Source organism: Echiichthys vipera (assembly GCF_963691815.1).
Source record: "Echiichthys vipera genome assembly, chromosome: 4".
Taxonomy (NCBI): domain Eukaryota; kingdom Metazoa; phylum Chordata; class Actinopteri; order Perciformes; family Trachinidae; genus Echiichthys; species Echiichthys vipera.
The window spans coordinates 6,929,461-6,942,775 of NC_139829.1; the positions used below are offsets into that span (position 1 = coordinate 6,929,461).

General features: G+C 42.6%; 1 protein-coding gene across 1 annotated transcript; it reads left to right on the forward strand.

Annotated features, from left to right (window-relative positions):
* Nucleotides 1-1,474: 1,474 nt before the first annotated feature.
* Nucleotides 1,475-13,315, forward strand: fgf5 (fibroblast growth factor 5; the record flags this gene model as incomplete). Its single annotated transcript, XM_083913244.1, has 3 exons — nucleotides 1,475-1,685; nucleotides 5,354-5,457; nucleotides 12,947-13,315. 3 exons carry the CDS (start codon nucleotides 1,475-1,477, stop codon nucleotides 13,313-13,315), a joined length of 684 nt encoding a protein of 227 aa, XP_083769370.1.

Genomic DNA, 13,315 nt, shown 5'->3' on the forward strand with positions numbered 1-13,315 from the left:
TTGGTTTCAGTGTTGTTAGCACTAGGTGGATGATTTAGGGTTTTTACCCAGTTCATAGCAAGACATAATGAATGAGCAGCACGTAGGAACAAATTAAACCTGTGATCTTTTACTGCCTTGCTGCTGATAGAACCTCTCAGTAAATGAACCTTTTGTGGAGGATTTTACAAATAAGAACTTTGTAGTCTGAGGTGATTCTGATGACAACTCTTCTAACTAACTTCTAACTGAACTCCCTTTTTATTTTTAGGCCTTTCTTCGTTTGTGTGATTTGTGTGTTAGGCGATAACCTCACAACTGTGCAAGATTCAGTCACAAAACAGGGTGTGATCTGACCAAGAGGGGCCAGAGTAGGGGGGTAAAGAAGTGGTGTCTAGTTTTACAACGAATCTGACATCTTTGTGACTGGTTAGGTGAAATTCTTAGCTGGGGCATTTAGGCATTCAGGACACTCTCACAGGTCACATGACTGTTCCTGCAAAAACTGCCATCCTACATAATTATTTAGATGGTTCAGGGAAGATATAAATGGGTAATAGGAGGCAGAATCTCATTTGAGAAAGAACATATAACAAATAAAATGTCAGTTGTAAGTGTGAGTTTAAAAGGTGTTGTACCCTTTATTATTTCTGCTATTTATATGTTCTGCAACAATCCACATGCTGATAGTGACAGTGTCTCCTCTGGACCCTGCTCAGTATACATCAGGCAGCTCGATTGACACTTGTCCTGTAAGCATGTGGACGTATCAGATGATAAGGTGGTGGACTAAAGCCTATAAATACGGCTGCTCGAGTCTCCCGGTGAGCCAGTGTTTAAACTCTGCTGCACCACCTGATGATCTCTGCGGTCCGAACCCCACTGTCCTCCCTCCTGCCTTTAACGTCTCATCATATCGGCTCTTCTTCTATGGACAGAAGAGTTGTGTTTTTTACATGTCTTTTCACGTTTGTGTGAATGAATCGCGTCCCAGATCTATTCAAACGATGTCTCCCTGTGCGTAAAATGCCGCGCTTAGTGCGTCCTGGCACGGACGATTCCTTGGAAAATGTGCGGTGGCAGTCGCGTTTCCTTCACGTCCCGGTGCTGTGGATCGGTGCTGAGCAGGAGTGGCATCTCGGCGACAAAATCTGGATGAAAAAGCGTCCTTTAGAGCTCCGGCTTGCATCGAGTAGTGAGATCACTGGCGTTATAAATATCCCCGTGCCAGCAGAACAACTCCAGCTACTGCAGCCGGGGTAATGCCCAGGAGCGCTGCGTGTGTGTGTGTGTGTGTGTGTGTGTGTGTGTGTGTGTGTGTGTGTGTGTGTGTGTGTGTGTGTGTGTGTGTGTGTGTGTGTGTGTGTGTATGTGTGTGTATGTGTGTGTGTTCGTGTGTGTGTGCGCGCGCGCGCGCTGTTTGTGGTGCTGTGGTGTTCCAGGAGCGACACCAAAATGCTAGAAGTGGCCTAGCGAGTGTCTCCTTTTTGGAAGAATGAATGTTCCTCTTTACCTTCTGACCGTCGCTCACTTGATTTGCGCCGCCGCCGGAAAGGAGTACGTCTCCTTGGAGCGCCAACTTCTGGAGGAGGGGATCCGCTCTGGACGCAGGACTTGCAGGCTCTACTGTAGGGTTGGCATCGGCTTTCATCTCCAGATTCATCCCGACGGCAGAGTCAACGGCAGCCATGAGCCCAACCAGCTGAGTAAGTCATTCGCTCGGGGTTCGCGGCGCACAAGAGCAGCCTCGCTGTTAAATTATAAACGTCTGACGCGCAGATGAATCCCACGTCCCGCTGAGAACGCGCGCTTGGATCTACGTTCTTGCATTCGCTCTAATTGACTCCCTTCTGTTTGCACTTGTATCTATTTTAAATGACACTCACAGAAGTTCTAACAATATGATTTACGCAGGAAGAGTACCTAAACTTAGGCTGCCTGACCCTATTGAATATGTGAGCAGCGGGAGTGTGTTGACGAGCCTTGTTTGTGTCTCTCCGGGATGTTGGCAGGTAGACTATTTGTGGAAGTAACAGGTGCAGCAGTGAGACACTGGGATGTGTTGGATTGCCAATCAGCACGATTGTCATCACGGCAACGTTACTCCACAGGCTGCACTTTTAAAAAAGGAAAAATATCCACACTATTTTTATTATTATTTTTATTTGTAACCGTTTACCTTCAAAATTAATAAAACTATCGTTGGTTTTGGATGCAAATTCACATTTTCTTTTAAAAGGAAATAGGTCACAAATAAAGAAATAAAGAACAATGGTACATGATTGTGCTCCGTTGGAATACATTTGGAAATAATTAAAAACTATGGGGTTACTTTGTCTGAAAAATAATCAAATATCAATATGTGATATTATTTTTTTGTATACAAACACACAAGAGCAATATCAGCCCATATATATTGCCCTGGATTTATTCGCCAATCGATCCGTCCAACTCCTCTAAAAAGTGGGAAAAGAGTGAAACATGCTGAATAGAATAATAGAATAGAATAGAAATACTTTATTGATCCCAAACTGGGAAATTGCAGGTGAGAGAAGCAAGATCATTTCCTCCTAAGTGTATTCAAATAAGGAAGCTGACTAACAGAGATTTTAAAACAGAATGTTGCTCTCCACTTGAAAACAAATCTGAATTAAAATTAAAAAAAATAAGACAAGGATCAAAACTGCTCCACAAAGTCACACGAGTATTATTGAGCACACACCGGCTTTCATAACAAAACAAGGCTTGTGACCGGAAACGGAACATTGTTAATACATAGTTGTTTTTAAATGCCAAAGCTTCGAGTGTCCTGTAGTGAATCTGGTCCTGTGCCATTTAGTCCAGAAGACTAAAGTCATAAAGCAGAGTTTTCCGTTTTTACTGCACCATCAGATCCTTCCTCGCTCCTCTGCTGACGAAGCAGCCGAAGCTTACCGTGAAAGTGCACTTGTGCCTCCATTTCATGGTCCCCTTTAGAAGAGTTGTCAGGTTACATGGACTTCAACACTACAGCCATGTGGTTTTGAATCCTGCATGACAGAGCCGGAGACGAGCAGGAGACTGGGCGTCTTGGATTTGTAATATGAAGATCCTTTTGCCATCACACTGCATTACATTTCATATCACAGCCTCACAGAATATGTTCCTGCAAAGAGGATATTCATCTGGATACTTGACTGACCTCTCACAGAAGTCAGGTAGATAAATATTGTTATCCTGCATGTAAGAAAAACTCTAACTAAGCATTTGCATCCTTCCGGTTTCTGTGGATAGTTTGATGTTATGCAGCATTTTCTGACATCACAATAACTATGTTCATATGCATTTTAGAAAAAAGTGGTATTTGGAGAAAAGTAAGTGTAACAATTGCTTCAATAAAAATACCACAGTCTCAAAGAACTCCATTAGAAGTCAAAGTCCGGAATCCATCAGCAATTCATATGAAATATGATGTTGTATTTAACACTGGGTAATGGTGACCGATTTGTGAACTAGAGCTGTGATTCTCTGGTCGGGTTTGGTTGTTGTTTCTTAAAATTCCCTCTGGCTCGAATAATTTCAGGTTGTGTAATTGTTTTGTTTTTTTAAATGCAGACCTTATAGTCTGTGTGATGTCATGAATAATGTATGGGCTGTGTAAACCATGCAGCTGTCATCTTCTGGATAAGGAGCGGTGGAAATCTTGAAACCTGCTGCCGTGGTTCTGGCTCAGACAGAAACATGTGGGTTCATTTGGGGTCGGGATTGATCGTAGCTCTAACGTGAAGGTGACGGTTAAGTTTAGGCACCTAAATGATTTGGAATTTAAAAAGAAAAATTTTGTGGTTTGGCTTAGTACCTTCTGAGACACGAACTCCACCTGGTGAAAGTCCTGTGACTGAACAGTCTTTACCCCTTTTCGACCAAGACATTTTGAGGGTCGGTTCAGACCCGGTGCCCAATCCTGAACCGGTTCTTCCTGTTTCCACAGCCAAAAAAACGGCTCTCGGCCAGGAAAACTGGTTCCAGAGTGGCACCAACTCTTTGCTGGTCTAGAACCGGAACCACTTCTTGCGTGCTTTAAAAAATGTTGTGATTTTAGAATTGGTGTATTTTATTGTTGTTGTTTTTTTGTCAAAATGAACAACTTTTCTAGAGAGACATTTCTTCTTTAGTTTGCTTAATCAACAGAGAAACACGATTTAAGTTAAGTTTTTAAAAATGTTTATTCACACATATGCACAATAATTAAAGACAGTTCCTTTCTGAAAATCAAAGAACTATTAACAACTCGAAAATTAAACATAAAAATGTACATGTCTGTTGTAACAGTAGTTTTCATTGAACACAGCTCCAGCTGCAGTCATTTGATTCTCACGTTGCCTGTAAAGACATGAATCGTAAAGACATAAATGGATCATTTATTTTAACTGCAATGTGATCAATTGGAGGTACTCTGTGCTAGATAAGGCGCGCTAATGTTAGCTTCCAACAAAGGCGAGCATTAATACCTTACATTCAGTGTTCAAACATGTTAATCAAAACGTGTTCTTCTCAAACGAAATCATCCATTGTATTCAGGAAGAGCAGTACAGGTGTGTTGTGGTCCACCATTTTTATTGTTGTTGTTTTGCTTGAAGTGGGCATTTCTGAGGAAACCTCAGATATATACAGTGACGTCATGACGTGGCTCTCTCTGGGCTCTCTAGCCTGTGGAAAACCAAACAGGTTCTGAGAAGGTTCCCAAGTTTAACCAACAGTGAACCAGCACCAGCACCAGCACCAGCACCAGTAAAGCACTAGAACTAGGTCTGGGTTTGTCAAAAAGGGGTATTTGTGAACCATTACGGCTTTGGAGGCCTCGCTAAAAAGCACCCAGTCTTGCTGTGGTTCAACCTGGTGACCCTCAGGGAGTGATCCTGTCTCTGTGAACTCCTGACAGAGGTTCATTAACAGCCTACAGTGCATGTAAGAGTTTTGGTGCAAGGAGCAGACTGTCCCAGGATCACAAAGTGTCCCTCAGCTCTCTCATTACTGCTGCCGTGTTCTTTTGCACATGCATGACTTCGATTTGTAAAGGTTTTTTTTGACATAACACAAAAAACCCAATGTTCTCATGGATTGCTGTTCATTTTCTCGCTCATATTTTTGTTGTTTAATTTCACTGGGGTTGCCAGAAAAAGGTTGATGAAGATAGAAAAAGGCTCATTGTCCTGTACACACTCAACACAGGAACATACTGTAAAATCAGTGCAGCTGAACTGAGCTGACCAGACACAGCAGAACAGACCGTGTCCGCTCGACTGCGGAGGAGCGACGAGATGCAGAAAATGACAAGAGTAAAAATACACACCGTCATCCATCAATCATTAGAGCATGTCGTTTGCCTTCCCAGGTGTCCTGGAGCTCTTTGCGGTCTCTCAGGGGGTCATTGGCATCAAAGGGGTCTACAGTAACAGATTCCTGGCCATGAATAAAAGAGGACGGCTCTACGCCACCGTAAGTATGCCGCACGCTTCACAAACTGCTGCTGTTTGTCAACCTGAGCTCTTAAACTCACCCTCAGTGCACACAGACTGGGCAGAGTTACTGCAGGTAAATGAACAGGGATACTTATTTCTACTTAACAAGTGTCGATTGCAGTGTTATTCCAATCATACAGCCGGAATGTTCAATTATCTATGATGAGTTTGTGGCACCTTGCTAATATTTACATCCTCACAGATTCATTTAAAGCTGCACTCGTTCAGACACATGTCCTCCTGACCTATTAGCACCTTCTAAAGTTAGCAAACTGTTGCCTATTTCCACATCCGGCAGAGACAAAGCAACATCATACTATCACTGGAGTCGTGTCTTGGTCTTTCACAAACTCCCATGTTCAGCTGTCAGCAGTGGTCGAAAGTAACTAAGTACATTTATTGAAGTATTGTACAAGCACATTGCGTTCGCCGGTTCACTCTCCACCTGTAATAAACTTTTTACCAGTAGGAGAGCAGACGGCGGCTCTGGCGAAGTCGGTTCATAGTTTTTTCACAATTAAATATTAAAAGTACTCTACTCGAAATACTGTGGGGGAAAAAAGTGGGCTGGGATTTCCTGCACACAGCTCTCACTCTAATACATAAAATTAACTATGTTTTTTTTCACGGCCATGTGCACTCACAAGCACGTGCGGCCGGACCACCAAACTACCGTAAATAACAGGCAGTGCACCTGCCAAAGGCTGTGAAAGAGTCATTTGGCATGTGGAAGAGAAAGCGCAACATTTCCCCAAACATTTCTTGCACACTCGTTGCTACTGTGCCATTGGTTAAGCTGTCCGTGCCCAAGGTTGCTAACCCCTGAACTATCACAACAAACACTTCATTCTCTATTTAGGACACCTTTACTCCACTATATCTTTACATAGACAATATCTTTAATCTTTAATTTTCATATTTGTTTGTCTGTTTGTTTGGTTTTTTTCAATATTCAAATATATATTTTAATGTAAATATTCATTGACAGATGAAGAAGGGACAATTCGAGAATGAGAAAGATTGAAGTGACACATCTGAGACAAGCAGAGTAGGATGGGCTGACCACGTATAAGTGCTTCGGACAGGTGATTAGAGGTGTGGTTGGACCTAAGTTAACTAATGAACTTCATATCTGAGCCTTCAACTGCATCCTGTGGTCAGATTAGTTTGTTATACATGCTGCTCCCAAAGAATCTCCTCAATCTCCTTACCTGAGTTCTGAGCAGACTTCCTGCCAGTGTCCATACCTCACCATACGCCACCAGAATTTAATTTAGCCTACTGTGAAATGATACCCCTTTTTGCTGCAGCCCTTAGTTTGCGCTCATGAAACGGGTGCATTTCTCTAGTGCAGCTATATTAGTCCTATTTATTATTTTTGTGCAGCTTCGCATCTGTGCTGCATAACAAAAAAGTGACATCAGCACGTCATGGCATACGGCTGTAATCTTTAGCCACAGTTTCGAAGACTTTCAAATCCCCCCAAACACACAGTATAAGCCTAAATCTGCCCACAGCAGCTTGGCCTCGCTGCTGTGAGCAGGTCGACCGGACGGCCAGCCAGCAGTCAGCCACACTGATGCGTCATCTGTGGCAGCCTTGGCAGGCGTATAGATAGAAGTGGCTCCCTATTAGCATGTGTTAATGTGAAGAGCAGATTAAGTCCTGTCTGGGACGGCTGATAATATACAGAGGAGTGAGCCAAAAATTGAAGATCTATATGTTGAGTAAACAATCAGCCAGGCAAGCAACAACGGCGATTTATGCCCCCTCAGATCCCGGTATTGTTTCATGAAACCATGTCAGCGGGGAGTGATGTGGCGTGTTTCCTCAAAGGGTATTCTTGGCCACAGCTTTCTAGAAATGTACTAATGCGACTGTGAGCCATTCACCAGCAGGAACATATTCAGTCAGTCTGGCTTATATAAGGAGAAAATGACAAACGTTCTCAGGGTCAGAGCACATCCCAAACAGGATTTAAACATAAATCAAAAGTGGGCAATAAGAGAAAATAATGTTACAAAGCAAAACAGCACACTGAAACTAAAACCTGATCATCATTTTTGTTCTGCTGGCCCCGCTCTGACTCAGTGGGATCTAATCTGCCCCTTCATCTCCCATTCCAAAGTGTCCAAATGTTAGTAAGGAAATGACTTTCCACATCTCCTCCTCCTGTTCCAGCTCAAAGGTCCATCGTCTGTTGTTTGTGTCTGCATGACATCATCGGGCGAAGCTGATGCTGTTAGAGCAGAGCTGTTCACAGGGTCCACCATTACACTGGGTTTTCACAGGCAGCTTTTTTTAAACTGCAACTCCATTTTATCAATGATGTGCAGCAGATTCCAAGCAGAACTGTGTCACCACAACACGGTATAGATGATCTACAGTTTCTGCTAACAGTTTCCTGTGGGCTTTGGTGGTGTTGATACGTTTCTATCAGGTTCCATGTTGCATGTAACTGCGATCACACACGTTGACGCTTAAAAAGTTGTGCTACTTACATAGTGTTATATAATGCTACTACTAAATAAAATATATAGAGACTAAAGAGCCCTCTGTTTCTATTAACATCCCTGTAGTCATCCATTTCTCATCTTTTTTTCTTTTCATTTGAACAGAAATTTAAATAATTGTTTAGATAAGTTTATTTGGTATAGCACCTTTCACAGAAATAAAATGTACAAAGTTCTTTATGAAAACAAGGTTACAGATAAGATGATAGAAGATGATAAAAAACATACGATGAAACACTGTTAATAATAATGATAATGATTCATTTTATTTATATAGCGCTTTTCAAAGACCCAAAGTCGCTTACAGTGACACACACAAAAACAAGCACTAGACCCATAAAGATGGTACAAAGGCAAGTTTAAAAAGCTTGGTCTTCAACTTTTTTTTAAAAGCTTCTACAGAGACTGCAGAGCAAGTGTCTAGAGGAAGAGAGTTCCACAGTTTTGGAGCTATTACCTTAAGGGCACGATCAACTTTTGTTTTCAGATTAGAGCAAGGGACAACCAGTACACATGTGTGTATACACAGGAGAATATATTGGATGCACATTCACGAGGCTAACACAGAAGAATCTGGGCACTTCCACTTTGATCAAACTGCTGTTCTCATAGGGAATAAATTGAACCGGAAATTGAACCTGAAAACTTAAACCAGAAATTGAATCTAAGCTGCCTGTGAAAACCAAGCCCCCACCACAGCGACTTCCTGGTTATTCCAATCAGGAAGTGCCATAAACTGCAGTTCTCTGAGGGTCCACTGGGGGCAGTTTGCACAATAGTACAGAAATTAGCAATGTCTCATTGACCCCCATGTTAAACAGGCCATTTTCACAGCATCATTAAACCTGTTTAAGACCTGTTACAAAAAACATTCTAGTCTGTATGTTTAGGTCATATCTCCATGACAACACTGAGGGGGGTGAATTTCTTTGTACCAGGCTAGTTTTTATTTTATTGGAGGTTAAAGTTTATGAATACTTAGGCGCGCAGCATCTTGCTTGACAGCTAGCTGCTGGCTCTCACTTCTCCTCGGAGGTAAACATCAGCCAGATAAACGTATCTCCCACCCCCCAAAGCCACATACATGCCCTTTTTTGGTAAGAGGAAATGAGGCGGAGGCAAATTCTGACAAGATGGCGACTTCCATAGGAGAGGACGATTGGATCAAGTTGAGAGAACGGACCCGACGGGAATGTTATGCTGAAAACCCAGCATTGGGACAACATCGGGCATAACAGTTTTGTAAGACAGAGGTTTTTCTGGAGGTGCGTTCACAAGTTGTAAAAATGTTGATGTACAGAAAGTGGAAGGGCAGAAGAATGATGTCTGAAATAGGCAGCCAGTGGCAGGCTTATATGCACACTTCTACATCCTGTGAGTCTGACTTGCTCCATGACTGGTTGAAAGCTCGGCATTAAGTTACTGGTACTTTAGTTAAGATTTTTTGTCAGATAAGTTGTATATTGCCTATAACACTTTTCAGCCTCTAGAAGCTGATTCAACACTGCAAATTATAATTACAATTTTATATTTTAATCAGTACTCCTTTTTTTGCAGCTTTACTACTTACTGTAGATACCTTGAACTCTGAGAGACTGCTTCTCTGGCTCCAACCATTGCAGTCGGAGCTTACTTTTGCCTCCGGAGCAGCTCTGTGTTGGAGAAATATTTGTATAACTAAAACTCCAATCTGTGTATACAGCTGCACTGTGCTATTTAACCGCCTTGATGATTTGGAGTGGATGTAAACCTCGGGGGCCACAGATAGGCTCGGGCCTCACGTCGGGGTGTCAGGTAACACCCTGAACCTTATCTTGTTGCATCGTCTGTCATAGCTAGTGTATAGTTGTTTTCACAGTGAAAATGTATTGGCTGAATAATGAGCGAGGAGACAGATGCACATAGCTCTGCATTACCTACTCAGCAAGCCATCACAAACATAATTTTTGGAAAGGTGAAAGGGTTACCTGCATTTCTTGAGCAAACATTGACGGTGTGAATGAGAGAGAGAGAGAGAGAAAGAGAGAGAGAGAGAGAGAGAGAGAGAGAGAGAGAGAGGGATGGAACCACTTCATTAAACTAATGTTTTTTGTTGTGCGCCTCCTACTTGCCACAGTTTATTTGGCACCCATGATGAATCTATACTGAAGCACTTCTTCTGATCATCAATCTTTTCCATTTCCCAACCAGTTTATCACAAGCCAACTTCTTTAAAAACATGAGCAGCTGGGAGCATCATGCTTTTGCGCACAGGGCTACCCAGGGCATTGACAAGTGATCCGCAAAGAGATGCAAAAAGACTACAATGAGACACAAAAGACACAACATGAATACAAAGACAGACAAATAGACACAAAACAAAAACAAAAAGAGGCAAAGAACGTAAAAAGTATGTGGGGCCTTTTGCATGTCTGAATTGTGGCCCCAGCCTCAGACTTTAGTGGATAAGAAATGTTTTTTTGTTGTTGTTTTTTTTTTTTTTTGGGGGGGGGGCGGGGTAAATGTGTGTTGTGTTTCCACCTCTGCCCTCACCACAGCTAACCCTGAGGATCATGGGAAAGGTCCCTTTAAAAGAGTGTGACCAATCCAGCAGGGCAAGAGCCAGGTTAAACAGCTGTACAAGCATTATGATTTTAACAATAAGATCTCTGGAATCTGGCCGCAGCCGTTAAATCCTATGAAACAGCAGGGGCCAAAGCGTTTTCCTGGTATGCATGTTTTTGTGTGTATGCATATGTGCATGTGTGTGAGAGTACATTCATACATGCTCCAGTGGTTTTGTTTCCAGATGTGTAGTTCCCTGACTGGTAACAGCGCTGGTATGTTCTGTTAAATCATTGCAACCCACCCATGGCATTGACTCTGGAGTTCTGTTCAATGCTCTAATCATCTTTAAAACAACAGCCAAAAGGGAACAGTCGGTCACTTTGAATAACTGAAGGGTTTGTACTGTAGTGCCGCGGCCGCCGCACGCTCTCTTGTGACTGGCATGTTTACCAAACGCTGTAATGGCATCATTTTCTGCTATGCTGCACTCTTCAGCAAAGCAGAACAGTTTGTTTTATTTCAAAATGTTATACAAGGAAGTCAAACTGCATGCAGCGAGAAAGCAAGGCCTCCCTGGGTACAGAGTTTCCCACCCGAGATATTTTTAGGCACAAAAAACGGGAACATTCAATAATTATGTGCATATCTTTTTCTGAAATGTGGTATAGCAGCGTGTAATATGCCAGTTTTGTCATTTTTTTATCAGGACGATTGATTTGGTATGCAACTTATTTCAGTTTGGGAGGTTTTGTTTAACCTATGACCCAAATCATTTCAGTCAAATTACAGTTTAGACCAGTTGTCTTCAATGTTTTTTAAAGCCAAGGACCCCTTAGCAAAAAAAGGTACAAAGCAGGCTCTGCTGCTGTCACTCAAAGCATCTCAGTGATAAGGAAAGTCATTCAGATGAAAGTCACCCTGCCCCAAAGATGAAAGAGTAATATCCTGTTCTTTTGGAGCGGTGTCAGTTGTACAGCTAACCCAATCAAATCACAATCACACTATGTTATGTTGAACAGGGACGGGGCCGTGCAGTGAGTAATTACAGGTTAAGACAATAGTGTCAGAATGTGGAGTGTTTCCAATTCTGCATTCTGTTGTAATTTTAGTATTACAAAACTGTGCCACCACTGTATCAGTAGAAATTCAAGAACTTTTTAGTTTTTCCCTTCAAATTCGGTCAGTATGTACAGCAACAGCTCTAACATTAGGCTGCCTTTTTTGTTCTCGTTTTGTTGCCCTCCCTGATCAGCTGTTGTTGTGTGAGAAAACATGAGTAGTTGTTCTGGATCATTTTAAATTGGAAGAACGTTCCATACTGAAATAAATGACATGCCTTAGGTGACAGAGTGGCTGTATTGGAAATCGATTTATTTTGCAGAATGGAGAATAGCCGTTGTCCAGTTTTGCACTGGGGGACACAGTAGACAAGGAAAACTGGTTTGATGCCCACAGGAGATTTTTCGCAATCAGTACGTATGTTTGGCATACTGCAGATTTTGCTTTTGTTTGCATTCTGGCCAAGTTAGTCTGCTAGTATAGGCGGCGGTTTCAGTGTGTCTCCTGCTCACAGTATGGCTAGCCCGTTGTCCTTTCCACGGTGTCAAGTCCCGGCGTCTTATCATGGTCCTTGGTGTTTGATTCTGACACACAAGGCACCCGTGAGTTTCTGTTCAAAACGCACCAGGTTTTCAACTGTAGGGAGGAGGTCAGGGCGATAGAAAGGTCACATGATCACAAAACCTTTACCCAACTTATTCGAGATCCATTTGTGTCCTATATGCCAATGCATCACTGTCCATCACATAAACGCACCTATATTCACCCCATCCACAACCTTTTCCTAACCCTAACCAAGAACGTGTGTTGCCTAAACCTAACCACGTAGTTTTGTTTGAATTCACAACGTTACCCTTTTTGGTTACTTCCTCACAGTCTCCGTGTCTGTGTGTGTATGAGTATGTGTGTGTCTTTGTGTCAGATCAGTTTTAACAAGGAAAAAAAAATTTCATCAGGAGAATCTGGCAGCGGTACAATGCTCTTTGGCGGGAGCTTTCTTGTCCTGTCATTATTTGTTCTTTCCCCAATTTAAAGACAATTATCTTAGCAGCAGCTAACAAGAGAAACACGGGCTTAGGTTACATGGTAGCATGCAATCATAGTTTCCACATGTTCGGCAGCTGAGCCTTGTTTACATGGAGACACATCCAGTATCATGTCCTCAGACAGTGAAGACGTGGAGCAATTTACAAATGTAGCAGACTTAAAGGTTTGGTAATCAAATATTAATCACAAACACTATCATAAACTGATATGAATCAGTTTATTGGAGCTTTCTGTGTGAATTCCATTAGATTTAAGGTATGGTAACACCTGATAATACCTTATATTTTCCTTCTTTTGCAGGAATGGTTCACAGACGACTGTAAGTTCAGGGAACGTTTCCAGGAGAACAGCTACAACACTTACGCCTCAGTAATCCACAGGAACCACAGGACTGGTCGCGATTGGTTCGTGGCCCTCAACAAGAGAGGGAAAGCTAAAATGGGCTCCAGCCCACGGGTCAAATCCCAGCATGTCTCCACACACTTCTTGCCCAGGGTCAGCCTGCACGAGAAGAGTGAGCGAGGCTTCACCATCACAGACAGGAGCAAAGAGAGGAGGAAAACCCCACTGCCACCACCGCCCAAACCTCCTCTGGCGAAGGCCGTCCTTGCAGGAACAGCACCAAGACGTACGCAGGTCAAGTACTGGCCCAAGTACCGGTTTGGATAA